The 13436-nt window shown below is 38.6% G+C and overlaps 2 protein-coding genes across 3 annotated transcripts in view; both read right to left on the bottom strand.

Annotated features, from left to right (window-relative positions):
- The window catches only part of slc30a6 (solute carrier family 30 member 6), a 146527-nt gene extending 137790 nt beyond the window's left edge, over positions 1 to 8737 (bottom strand). Inside the window, exons 1-3 of the mRNA XM_057849282.1 lie at positions 8533 to 8737; positions 8070 to 8113; positions 3952 to 4038 (exon numbers count right to left, since the gene is read on the bottom strand). Coding sequence (XP_057705265.1) covers positions 3952 to 4038; positions 8070 to 8113; positions 8533 to 8713 — 312 coding nt within the window. The 5' untranslated portion in view covers positions 8714 to 8737. The remainder of the gene's footprint in view (positions 1 to 3951; positions 4039 to 8069; positions 8114 to 8532) is intronic.
- A 923-nt stretch (positions 8738 to 9660) lies between these two features.
- Positions 9661 to 13436, bottom strand: part of LOC130923506 (beta-1,4-galactosyltransferase 3-like) — a 31620-nt gene continuing 27844 nt past the window's right edge. For both annotated transcript variants that reach the window (XM_057849284.1, XM_057849283.1), the window contains 3 exons: positions 10932 to 11054; positions 10747 to 10851; positions 9661 to 10685 (listed from right to left, as the gene is read on the bottom strand). In XM_057849284.1, the coding sequence (XP_057705267.1) occupies positions 10547 to 10685; positions 10747 to 10851; positions 10932 to 11054 (367 nt within the window). In that variant the 3' untranslated portion in view covers positions 9661 to 10546. The remainder of the gene's footprint in view (positions 10686 to 10746; positions 10852 to 10931; positions 11055 to 13436) is intronic.

Genomic DNA, 13436 nt, shown 5'->3' with positions numbered 1-13436 from the left:
CTGTCTTTAGGTCATGCCACAACATCTCAGTGGGGTTCAAGTCTGGACTTTGACTTGGCCATTCCAGAACGTGGATTTTGTTCTTCTGAAACCCTTCTCAAGTTGATTTACCCCTGTGTTTGATCATGGTCTAGTTGCAGCATCCATCTCCTTTTTAGCTTCAACTGTCTGACAGACGGCCTCAGGTTTTCCTGCAAAACATCCTGATAAACTTTTGAATTTATTCTTCCACGAATGATTGCAAGTTGTCCAGGCCTTGAGGTAGCTAAACAGCCCCAATTCATGATGCTCCCTCCACCATGCTTCACGGTGTTGATGTTGGTGACCTGTTCCATTTTTCCTCCACACATGACGTTGTGTGTTACTCCCAAACTATTCAACTTTGGCTTTATCAGTCCACAAAATATTTTGCCAAAACTTCTGCGAAGTGTCCAAGTGCTTTTCTGCGAACATTAAAGGAGCAACAATGCTTTTTTAGACAGCAGTGGCTTCCTCTGTGGCATACTCCCATGAAAACCATTCTTGGCCATAGTTTAACATATAGTTGATGTGTGCACAGAGATATTGGACTGTGCCAGTGATTTCTGTAAGTCTTTAGCAGAGACTCTAAGATTCTTTTTTACCTCTCTGAGTATTCTGCATTGAACTCTTGGGAGTCATTTTTGGTGGACGGCCACTCCTTGGGAGAGAACAGTGCCAAACTCTCCATTTGTGAGACAACTTCTCTGACTGTCGACTGATGAACATCTAGACTTTTAGCGAAGGTTTTTTATCCTTTCCCAGCTTTATACAAATCAACAATCCTTGATCGCAGGTCTTCAGACAGCTCCTTTGACCGAGCAACGATGCAAATCAGACAATGCTTCTCATCAAGACAATTCTTACCAGGTGTGTGATGAATAGTGGACAGGGCAGCTTTAAACCACTCGTCAGTGATTGGGCACACACCTGACCTAAATTGTTTGGTAAAAATTGGTTTCAATTGCTCTTTAAGTCTCCTTAGGCTAAGTTAGGGTTGACTAACTTATTTTTCCCTTTTCTGTCATTGTTTGCAAGCTCTCCTAATTAAAATATGAAAACCTATTCATGTTTGTTTGGTTTTAGTTAAGGCAGATTAATGCTGCAATGACTAATCGATAAACTCAAGTATTCGATTAGCAAAAAAGATTCGAATTAAATTTTGCAAATTAGAGTATTCGTTTAATTAAAGTAGCATTGTAATGGTTTATTTTGAAAGGGTTTGCATTTAGTTTTATTTATTTGGGTGGATACACTGCCCTCTAGTCTGCCCCATTTCACACGGCTGAATTCTGATGCTCCCTGTTAAGACCATCATAAGCTAAGTTTTTGTTTGAGCTAATGTTTGTTTTAATGCATTCATAATTTGGTTCATAGGTACAGTGGGGAGAACAAGTATTTCATACACTGCCAGTGGGACAACCCATTGGCAGTGTATGAAATACTTGTTCTCCCCACTGTATATTTAGCCGTTTTTTGTGGGAATATGTGTCCGAACCATCTGTTAAGAGTATTGTTAACAAAAATAAAACAAAAAAACATTAGTGTTTTATAGCATTACAGTTAGCGGACTTTTGCCATGTAAGTAAAGCAATTGTTTTTTGTTGTACATAGATCCTTATTTTTTTTTTTTTTTTATACCATTTGAGGCTCAGCTCAGGTATTTTGATGTTTCATGTTCCTTATCTGATTACTCGATTATTCGAACAAACTAGTTCATCGATTAATCGACTACTAAAACAATCGATAGCTGCAGCCCAAAAGCAGACAGTTTTTTCATCTGTGTAATTTTGACAAAGATCAGATCACATTTGATGGTGATTTTATGCAGGTGTGCCGCGAGAAATTATCCAATATATCAATATCAATATTTTTTTTTTAACGTCATCAGGCGAAGTTGCAGTCGGAAGGAGGATTTTTTTTTCCTTTTTGTAATAAATAATATTTAATTTGGGATTTTTAAAAATTTTCGCAGTATTGAAAATGCTATCGACTATTTTTATTCAGTGTTGATAGAGTTCAAAATTTTAATATTGCGACAACAGTACTCAAAATTTGCGTCATAGCTAACAGGAGTAATGAACTGTGATACTGGGAGGTTCACGTAACTATGTTTTTTTCTAATATATTGTCGAGACAAGACGGAAGTGCAAAACACACACATGCCACAGCAAAAGCACTGAGTGCTTTTCTGTGTCGCACTAAGCAGAAACAAGAAGTGTGTGTGTGTGTGCGTGGCTGTCAAAGGGAGTGCGCTTCATATGTTGTTGTGCTGTGAAATCCACAATTACGCTGTGTGCTGTGTTATGACAGCGCTGAGGCGTCTGCTGACAGCACTAGCTGGACGTGTGCGCGTATGTGTGCGCATGTTTGTGGGCAAACAGTGGCCATCTCGGACCCGACGCTCCCCTACCCTCCCCCCTTTCTTCAAGTGCGTGTGGCAGCAGCAGAGGCGGCAATGTGCTGCCCTCTTCAGGTCTGCCGCGTAACGTGTGCCAGGTTAGGTGCCTTTTTTTGTTTTTTTTTCCCACATTCTCATTATTTTTAAGAACCTTTTTTCAGTTCTTTTATTTATATTTAAACGTCTTCATTTTTGTTTATTTTATTGATTAGTTTTTTTGCTGAATAGATCATGTAAATAAAAGAAAAAAAACTCAACACCACTTAACTCACTGGGTGTAATTGACGACAATGATGTCCAATCCATTTGAACAGGGAAGATCCGGCAGCGAACGATCGAACGAGCCCTTCCCTGTCCATCGCCATCAATGGTAGAGGTGTGCAAAATTTCCGATTCTTAGATTATTCGCGATTCGGCCGTGGAAGATTCGAGAATGATTCACAAACATCCAAATTCCGATTATTGAAATATGCAAAGTAAAGCGGAACTACACAACACTTAGCGCGCCACGCGGTCTTCGGGATGGAACGGAGCAAGAGTAGCTAAACATCATGCTTCTCATTACCCGGCCCCTCGGGTAATGCCAATGCTCAACTCACGGCTCTAGCTCAACTCATGCAACGAGATAAAAAAACACAACAACATACCTGACTGCTGCCGAAAAGCTGCTACAAAGTACATCCATATAATGTTACGGTGGATATCATTTATATAGGACTAGATGCAATATAGATTTGGTAGTGTTAGCAGCACATCTACAAAGAGCTAGATGCGGGCGTTAGTAAATGGCCGCCATCTTAAAGCAGTACACTTCCCTGCAAGGCTGTTGTAGCAAGCAAACCTAATTAACTTTTTATTTAAAATACTCCTAAATCGGTAGAATATTGACTTGAATCTATCTTTTAAATAGTTTTAAAACTTTCACATGTCGAAAGTAGACAAAAGGGAAATTATGGAATAACGGGAGCAATTTTAACAAATTTAACGGTTGATTCACAACATTAAATTAATTGAATGTAGTTTAAAGCTGCTGATACAGAATGGGGACTGGAGTTTTTTATTTAATGTTATTTTTGTATATTTGTTTACTGCTATATGTTAACTTGATACTGAAATAGTAGTGTGGTTTAGCCTGAGAGTATTTTTGAACAATTTTGGAACTAATGTACAAAACATTAAAAAAAAAAAGAAGAAAAAAAAAAGAAAAAAGATAAAAAAAGGAGGGGGGTGCATCAATAATCGTTTTATAATCGAATCGGAGCCTCTGAATCGTAATCGTAATCGAATCGTTAGGTGCCCAAAGATTCCCAGCTCTAAACAATGGCACTGAAACATTCACTGCTAGCCATTCCAGTTCAAATGGATTGAACATCTATCTCCGTCAAAGCCACGCGACAGCATTATGAATCATGTGACGTGGCTGTCAATCACGATTAGCGACGAGTGAACATGTTTGACCACATTCCCTAGACAAAGACAACATGATTCACTATTCATTAATCTCACATTTACACACACATACTCGCACTTACCCGTCTGTCAGATGTGACCAATCGGAATTCTTGCAGGAGTTTCCCAGGAAACGACCTGTGTGTCTTCCTGAAGGGATGAATGGTGCCCTGCAAGAGGTAACCGACATCATTATTGGAGACATAAACACACAGTAGGTCCGCCACAATGAATAAACTGCAGAATAAATCAATAACTACTTTGACAGTCGATGAATACTTGACATTGCTGACCTGAAATTGTCCAAATCCTGTTTTCTTTTTGTTTTATTTACATTATTGATTAGAAAAAAAGGGGGAATGTAAACCTTATTTGGTTATTTAAGGCAAAACTAGGTAACTTTTCAACTTTCATAAAATATTTTCATAACATTTGTGATAACATGTCGACTGACAACTAGTTGAATGAGACCTCTTTTATATCTTGAGGGGTCTGTATCGCTTTCACCGGCACCAACTTTGAGGAGGGTGGCAGGAACCCTCCCACACAAATAAAAAACTACAAATGAGTTGACTACTTCACGGCATACGTCACTTTCCCCTTTTCTCATTCATTATAAAGACAGAAGTCGACGCGAACGCTTTCGTGCGAATGCCACAAAGATGGCATAGCAACAAGAGACAAAAAGTTTTGTCTGAGGAGGGAAAAAAAGGCTACTGGGATATACAGAATAAACATTGGCCTGGCTTTCAATTGCTGGCATGACGCCTCCCCTCCCCCCGTTTAACCGAATGAGGGGTGGAGGGTTTAGCCACACAGTTACTAAACGTCACATACTATTGTTTAGCCACAACTGGATTCATTTACTTATTACCATTCGTTCTTCACACATAAATTGTTACTTTGCTATCAAAAGCTCTATTTTTCTTGTTATGTTATTTGGTAAAAGGAAAACATTAATCAGATGTTTGGGATGTAACTAAAGCAAAAAATAGCTGTGTTAAAGTCAAAGTTATGTTTTAAATGTATGCTTTCACAAAAAAACTCAATTTCTCTGTTTTTTCATCAGAAATTGGAAAATTGCTAAAAGTAAGCTATTTTCTAATGCTGATTTCTAAAGAACGGAAAAAGATATGAATTAACTTTTTTTCCTGCTGAAAGAAGAGAGTCTAATCTTTCTTTTGGCGGGTTCCATGTTTATATATAGTGTGCGCTGGTCCTCATGGGAAACGCAGTCTTCCTTAAAGCAGAAGTTCAGGATTTTTGATATTAGGCTTAATCTTCGAATTAGCGGGGGTTTGGTTAGTTGGTGGATTTGATTTCAACAAATTCCGTTTCATTTGCAAGTTATTTGTTAGATTCAGGGCTCCGGGATGGCTAAACTAGCGTGGGTCAATGGCATCGTTATAGCATGCCAATAAAAAACAACATATGAACACATGAAAATCATCGATGACCCATGCAATCAATGGTGTTGGCCATGTTTTCGTTAAAGTGGCGTTGTAATGGTTTATTTTGAAAGTGTTTGCATTTCGTTTTATTGATTAGGGTAGATACACTACCCACTGGTCTGCCCTGTTCAGACCAACGTAAGCTAAGTTTTAGTTTAAGTTCCTGTTTTTTAATGCATTCGTAATTTAGTTTATAGGTATATTTAGCCGTTTTTTGTGGGAATATGTGTCTGAACCATTTGTTAGGAGCATTTAAAAAAAAGTTAGCATTTTATTGCATTTAAGATAGCAAACTTTTGCTATGTAAGTTAGCCAATTGTTCTTTTGTTGTACATAGATCCTTATTATTTTTTTACACCGTTTGTGGCTCAGCTCAGGTAATTTAATTTTTCATGTTCCTTATCCGATTACTCAATTATTCAAACTAACGAGTTCATCAATTAATCGACTACTAAAATAATCGATAGCTGCAGCCCTAAATTGCAGTACTATGAACAGCAACATTTGTAATCCAGAAGCTCTGCAGAGGAGCAGGGTGGAGTGATATCACATCTGTTTTTTTTCACCGCTGATTTTTTATGTCATAGCCAACAGCAAGTGACTAGTTTATATTTGTCCTCGTTCCTAATAGGGAATTTGGGGAAACTTTTCTTTGCCAGTTTCTTCTGTACAGCCTCTAAATGCACATTTCGCCACGTTGCCGGCCGTCAGTTAACTCGGCAGTCTGATGCTGCATTCGAGGAAGGTGGGAAGTCAGAGTTTCCAACCTCTGATCTTGAAAAATATCATTAGTACTCCACCACTATTTGATCGCTTATGAGAAGTCAGGTTTGCTGGAGGTCAAAATGTCTTTTGAAGGCCACAATAAAAAACAACTTGCGGCGATCAGCCATCTTTGCTGTTTACATTCGCTTGGAATGCTTTAAGGTCGCAACTGGTACCCTCCGAGCGGGATAAGTCCGACTTCCCCCCTTCCCCGAATGCAGCGTGAGAACGAGTGACCGAAGCACTCTTTATTGGGGTCGTATTACGCATCTAAAAAAGAAGTCCTGCAAAATGAAATGAATCACAGCAGTATGGTGTGACATGGTTTCGGCCGCATGGGTGTTTTGAAACGATGAGCTGTGTTTTGAATTTATTTTTCTATGTTGGGTCCGTTCGTAGATCTGTATCATTTTTTTTATTGCATGCTATAATGGTGCCATTGACTCGCGCTAGCTTAGCCACTCCGTAGCCCTGAAACTAATAAATAACTTGCAAATGGGACAGAATTTGTTGAAATCAACTCCACTAACAAGAGCACTGCTAGCTCGAAGTTTAAGCCTAATGTCAAAAATACTGAACAACCGCTTTTGCCCACTGGCGTCGCTAAAATAAACCAAAACTGAAAAGTTACCAGGTGTTCCTTTAATTTTCAGTTTGATAAATACATATTTCAAATTTTCAAAAATTGAAACTGTAAATATTCACTTTTTTTTTTTTTTTAATATTAAACAATAAGAAAATAAGTATTTCTATATTAGATTTCTTAATGGGAAAAACTAAATAATTAAAAACATATTTTTTTATTTTTTTTATTTCTATTTCTGTTTTTATGATTCGGGGGAAAAATAATTGCGCATTTCTATAGTCCCCAGATAGCCCAGCTATTTAGCCATTAGCAATAAAGAAGTAAATATTCTTAGCTTATTTTTATTTTGAAAATTATGTATTTTAAATTTCCAAAATTTGAAACTGTACATATTCACTTTTTTAAACATATATTAAATAGTAAAAAAATCAAGTATTTCTATCTTAGATTTTTTTTTAAAACGGGAAAATGTAAATATTTTTTAAAATATTTATTTATTTCTATTTTTATGATTCAGGAAAAAAAATAATTGCAGATTTCTGTAGCCCTGAGATGGCCCGGCCATTTAGCCAAGAGTAATATAAAAGTAACAAATTTTTGCTTATTCAATTTTCATTTTGAAAAATATTTTAAATTTTCTAGAATTTAAACTGTAAATATTCAATTTTTAAACATATAGTACATTAAATAATAAAAAAATAAAGTAGTTCTATGTAAGTTTTTTTCTTAAAATGGGAAAATGTAAATATTTTCAAAAATATTTTTGTTGCTCTATTTATGAGTCAGGGGGAAAAAATAATTGCAGATATCTGCAGTCCACAGAAAGCCCATCTCTCTAGCCAAGATTAATATAAAAGTAAATATTCTTTGCTTATTTAATTTTCATTTTGAAAAACATTTTGCATTTTCAAAAACTACTTCTAAATATTTATCTTTTGAAAATATATTTAATAATAAAAATAAAATATTTCTATATTAGTTTTGGGGGGGTTGGGACAACGTACTTTTTTTTTATTTTTTTTAAAAATATTTTTATTTATACAATTGTATTTTTATGAATGGGGGGGGGGGTAATGGTAAATGGTGTTATACTTATATAGCGCTTTTCCAAGCAGACTTCTGTAGTATTCTGATAGCCCAGCTGTTTAAGAAATATAAAAGTAAATATCGTGATTTAAATAATAATCGACTATCAAAATGTTTTGAAGGCAAGCCTTATTAAAAACATAGGATTAATTGAATCAATGGGTGGTGAAAGCGCAAAGCAAACACGATGCATTATTTGTCTTGCATTGCCACCTAGAGGCGTGTCAGGAAAATGAGGCATCCAATGTACTTTTTCATTAATAATCGACCAGTCTAACAAATGTTGGTTTGGTCAAAAAAATTAAAATCTCACCAGGACGTATGTGTCGTGCTTCTTCTTGTGCATCGGCGGCATCTCTGAGGACGAACACACTCAACTTTAACATCACTGGAAATCACTTTTGGTAGGTAGCTGATATTTATTGTCTCTGTGCGAACAAAATATGTGCGAAAGGCAAACAGATGGTTGGAGACTACTGCTGAGGTGACCTTGAGCTGGGCATCATCCTCACCAACGCTCACAGTCCTCTCAGTTCTAATATGAACGTCTACCTACTAGTATGTCAACGACAGTAAACCATTAAAAACTTCTCATTTTAGAAGAGTTTTGATTCAATTAATATATCTGCGCGCGTGCTCAAGTGACCGTAAAACGTCAGTGAGCACATTCTTAAATTTAAAAAAGCCCAAACTGTAAATGGAGTCACATATTCCTGTAGTAAATGGAAACCAGGAAACGCACACAGTCAACATTAGCCTCTGTTAGCATAACAAACCGTGTTCGCTGACGTTGATGACGTCCACGGCCACCATGTCCGGTTTGTCCGGCGGGCCAACCTTCCGCTCGGTCACCCCGGAGGGAACCACGTCGGGCTTGGGTCCCAACTTTCGTGGGTAAAAGTCCGCGGCATTGTGGTAGGAAAGAGCCGCCGACGTGGACATTAGCATCGACTCCATTAGGATAATCACTTCCGCCCCTTCTCATTCTTCTTCTTCGTCGAGCACAACGTTCTTGTGCTGCCACCTGCTAGTCACTACGAAAAAACACTTTTAAAAAGTAGTAACACCCTTTTTTTGTTTGTTGATATGATAAAATACTCTCGTTTTAACGTGGAGGGAGTTGAAAGTCCATGTTGCCCAACGACAACCCCAAAACATCACTGCTCTAGAGGAGATCTGCATGGAGGAATGGGCCAAAATACCAGCAACAGTGTGTAAAAAGGTTGTGAAGTTACAGAAAACGTTTTGCCTCCGTTATTGCCAACAAAGGGTACATAACAAAGTACTGAGATGAACTTTTGGTATTGACCAAATACTTATTTTCCACCATGATTTGCAAATAAATTCTTTAAAAATCAAACAATTTGATTTTCTCGGTTTTTTTCCCCCCACATTCTGTCTCTCCTGGTTGAGGTTTACCCATGTTGACAATTACAGGCCTCTCTAATATTTTCAAGTGGGAGAACTTGCACAATTAGTGGTTGACTAAATACTTATTTGCCCCACTGTACATACTGTATGTAGCTCAAAAAGGAGTGGGAAGAAGCCAAGCTTTTTTTTTTTTTTGGGTCCCACCCCCAATTCACTCCTTAAAAATTCAATGAGAAAAAAATCACTTCCCAATATCGAAATCATCATCGCATCATCACTATCACTACCGCCGCCATCATCGTCGTCATCACCACTGTCCCCATACAGTGGTATTAAAAAGTATCTGAACCTTTTGGAATTTCTCACATTTCTGCATAAAATCACCATCAAACTTGACCTGATATTTTTCAAAATCACACAGATGAAAAAAAACATGTCTCCTTTAACTAAAACCACCCAAACATTTATAGGTTTTCATATTTTAATGAGGATAGCATTCAAACAATGACAGTAGGGTGACAAATAAGTGAAGCCTCTGCCTAAGGAGACTTATAGGAGTCATAAGACCAAATGAACCCCCATGAAGCTTTGAACCAATTGGATGCAAAGCTTCATTGCTTCAAGAAGATTCATTTGGCTATCACTACCCCCTTGGGGGAGACAGTCAACCTCTGCTGCCACCTGCTCTCAACATTGTTGTTACCCAACATGCCTCCTAGCATGCATTGCAGCACGACAGATGTATATACCAATCAAAACTCATGTTCTATGCTAAATATTTCTTCAGTTACTGTTCCAGTTGTTTCATTAATTGCTAGTTATGGTATTTGGTAACACTTTATTTGACAGTGGCGCCATAAGCTTTCAGTAATGCCCATGACAGTGCCATGTCATAATTATAAAAGCCTTATGTCTTACGATGCCGCTGTCAAATAAAGTGTTACCTAATTAACCCAAATAAATTAAAAAAATAAGCCGCACTGGACTATAAGCCGCAGGATTCAAAATGAAGGAAAAAAGTAGCGGCTTATAGTCCGAATATTACGGTAAATTTATTGGACAGAAAGTAATTTTGGAACATTTTTTGTTTTGTTGTGTGCCGCGAGATTTTTTTCCAATGTAAAGATGTGCCGTGACTCAGAAAAGATTGAAAAACGCTGGCCTTTGGCTCAGCATCGACGTGTTGTTTCTTTGTACTCGATAACGATGACGTCATTTTAGTTTGTACCCGATAACGATGACGTCATTTTAGTGCCGTATCGGTAGCGATAGGAACTCTGATTAATAATCAGTCATTGGTCAGCTAACCAAATAACTGTTTTTGGCAGGCCTAGAGAGCAGCACAATCATGAAACAAAAGAACATTTGGCCATTTTTATTAACATCTTGAAAGGTGTGCTTGTAAACTAGAAAAAGCAGTCACGTCCGAGGCTTTTCTCCGACGTCGATGGTGAGATGAGTGAAGAGAGCTTTCTGTTCTTTGGAGAGGAGTTTGTAAGACAGACTGTTGAGGCCGTCCGAGCGCCAGTCCAGTTTGGTCCGTTTCAGGATGTCAAAGCTAGCAGGTTCAAAATGGGTCAGAGGTGGAGCTCAGCTTCACTGTTTCAAAGTTTACTCACTTGTGCGGGTTTTCTTCATTTCCTGGGTCTCGTTCGTGCTTGATCATTTTGTAACGGGCGAATCTCACTGAGGGGCGCACCACCTTCATGCCGGACAGACCCACTCTGGTTGGGAAATAAAACGGCACAATTCCATAAAATACTACAGTTTCCGACTATGCAAGTATTTAATTTATTTTTGAAACCTTTTCCACAAATCATCGTCCTCTCTCCCCCAGCCCCAATACTGGTTGGAGAAACCGTTTATCTTCCTGTACTGCTCCGGAGTCATTGCAACAACCCCGCCGAAATATTCACGGTACGGCAGCCTAGCAGAGCCACGTGTCCAATTGAAATTCAGAAAAAGACATTGTTTAAATTAGATTCAGCAGAAATTAGGGGTGTCAAAAACATCCAAAGGTATCAAAGTATGGATTAGGGGTGTGACAAAAAGGTGATACAATCTATCGCGATATGAAAATGAACTCATTGCCTCGCATTGGCTGCCACTGACGGCCATAGACGTCCAATCCATTTGAAGTGGAAGGGATGATGTTGTCGGTATGATATCATGCAGTCCCCATCTACGGCGGAATGGAACCGAGATAGTGCCATTCTTTTGTGCTGCGTTTGTGCTCGTGACGTCATCAGTACAAATTAAAATTAGAATATCTACAGTTGTGGTCAAAAGTTTACATACACTTGTGAAGAACATAATGTCATGGCTCTCTTGAGTTTCCAGTTTTTTCTACAACTCTGATTTTTCTCTGATAGAGTGATTGGAACAGATACTTCTTTGTCACAAAAAAAATTCATGAAGTTTGGTTCTTTTGTGACTTTATTATGGGTGAACAGAAAAAAGTGATCAAATCTGCTGGGTCAAAAATATACATACAGCAGCGCTAATATTTGGTAACATGTCCCTTGGCCATTTTCACTTCAATTAGGCGCTTTTGGTAGCCATCCACAAGCTTCTGGCAAGCTTCTGGTTGAATCTTTGACCACTCCTCTTGACAGAATTGGTGCAGTTCAGTTAAATTTGATGGCTTTCTGACATGGACTTGTTTCTGCAGCATTGTCCACAAGTTCTCAATGGGGTTTTGGGAAGGCCATTTGAAAACCTTAATTCTAGCCTGATTTTGCCATTCCATTACCACTTTTGATGTGTGTTTGGGGTCATTGTCCTGTTGGAACACCCAACTGCGCCCAAGACCCAATCTTCGGGCTGATGACGTTAGGTTATCTTGAAGAATTTGAAGGTAATCCTCCTTCTTCATTATCCCATTTACTCTCTGTAAAGCATCAGTTCCATTGGCAGCAAAACAGCCCCACAGCATAATACTACTACCACCGTGCTTGACGGTAGGCATGGTGTACTTGGGGTTAAAGGCCTCACCTTTTCTCCTCCAAACATATTGCTGGGCATTGTGGCCAAACAGCTCGATTTTTGTTTCGTCTGACCACAGAACTTTCCTCCAGAAGGTCTTATCTTTGTCCATGTGATCAGCAGCAAACTTCAGTCGAGCCTTAAGGTGCCGCTTTTGGAGCAAGGGCTTCCTACTTGCACGGCAGCCTCTCAGTCCATGGAGATGCAAAACACGCTTGACTGTGGACACTTGCCACGTTTACATGGAGCCAAATATTCCAAATACAATCGGAATATTTGTTCAAACCGAATAAATGTGTTCCATATAAACACCTCATTCGGAATGAACAGGCCCAAACCGAATGGAATTTCATTCCGATTCACAGGGGTGGAATATTCCTTTTCCCAAACCGATTAGAAGTAAAATTATATCATGTAAACAGGGAAGCGGAATGGTGTCTGGTTGCGCTCTTTCTGCGCATGCTCCGTACTGACGTGGTGACGTCACTTGGTGACGTAAGTAACGTCACTTGCAACATGGCTTCCAAGCACACGCACAGTGCACCCACACAACTTTTTAAATGAACGGCGTGTCATTCTGAAGTTTTGTTTCCACTCGAAAAGTTAGAACAGCAGCTGATCTGACGATCGATCTCCATGTTTTGCAACGTGACGCTTTGTTTTGATTAATCTGCGCATGTCAGACGGCAGTTGTCAAACGTCCTTTCGGAATAAAGGCAAACACATGTAAACGCTGGATCGGAATAGATGAAGTGACATGTAAACAGCTGATGTGAAATTTCCATTCGGAATGATTTCAATCGGTATGAATAAAAGTCAGCATGTAAACGTGGCTAGTGACACCTGTGTTCCAGCAGCTTCTAATTCTTGGCAGATCTGCTTTTAGGTGATTCTCGGTTGAATCTTTACCCTCCTGACCAATTTTCTCTCAGCAGCAGGTGATAGCTTGCGTTTTCTTCCTGATCGTGGCAGTGACAAAACAGTGCCATGCAATTTATACTTACAAACAATTGTTTGCACTGTTGCTCTTGGGACCTGCAGCTGCTTTGAAATGGCTCAAAGTGACTTTCTTGACTTGTTCAAGTCAATGATTGTTCAAGTCAAAAATCACTCAAAAGAAATTGCTAATTCGTGTTGCTGTATGTATATTTTTGACCCAGCAGATTTGATCACTTTTTCTGTTAACCCATAATAAAGTCACAAAAGAACCAAACTTCATGAATGTTTTTTGTGACAAAGAAGTATCTGTTCCAATCACTCTATCGGAGAAAAATCAGAGTTGTAGAAATAACTGGAAACTCAAGAGAGCCATGACATTATGGTC

This window comes from Corythoichthys intestinalis, chromosome 10 (assembly GCF_030265065.1).
Source record: "Corythoichthys intestinalis isolate RoL2023-P3 chromosome 10, ASM3026506v1, whole genome shotgun sequence".
In the NCBI taxonomy this organism is placed as follows: domain Eukaryota; kingdom Metazoa; phylum Chordata; class Actinopteri; order Syngnathiformes; family Syngnathidae; genus Corythoichthys; species Corythoichthys intestinalis.
Note: the sequence above shows the minus strand (reverse complement) of the source record. Positions and strands in the feature narration are given on the sequence as shown.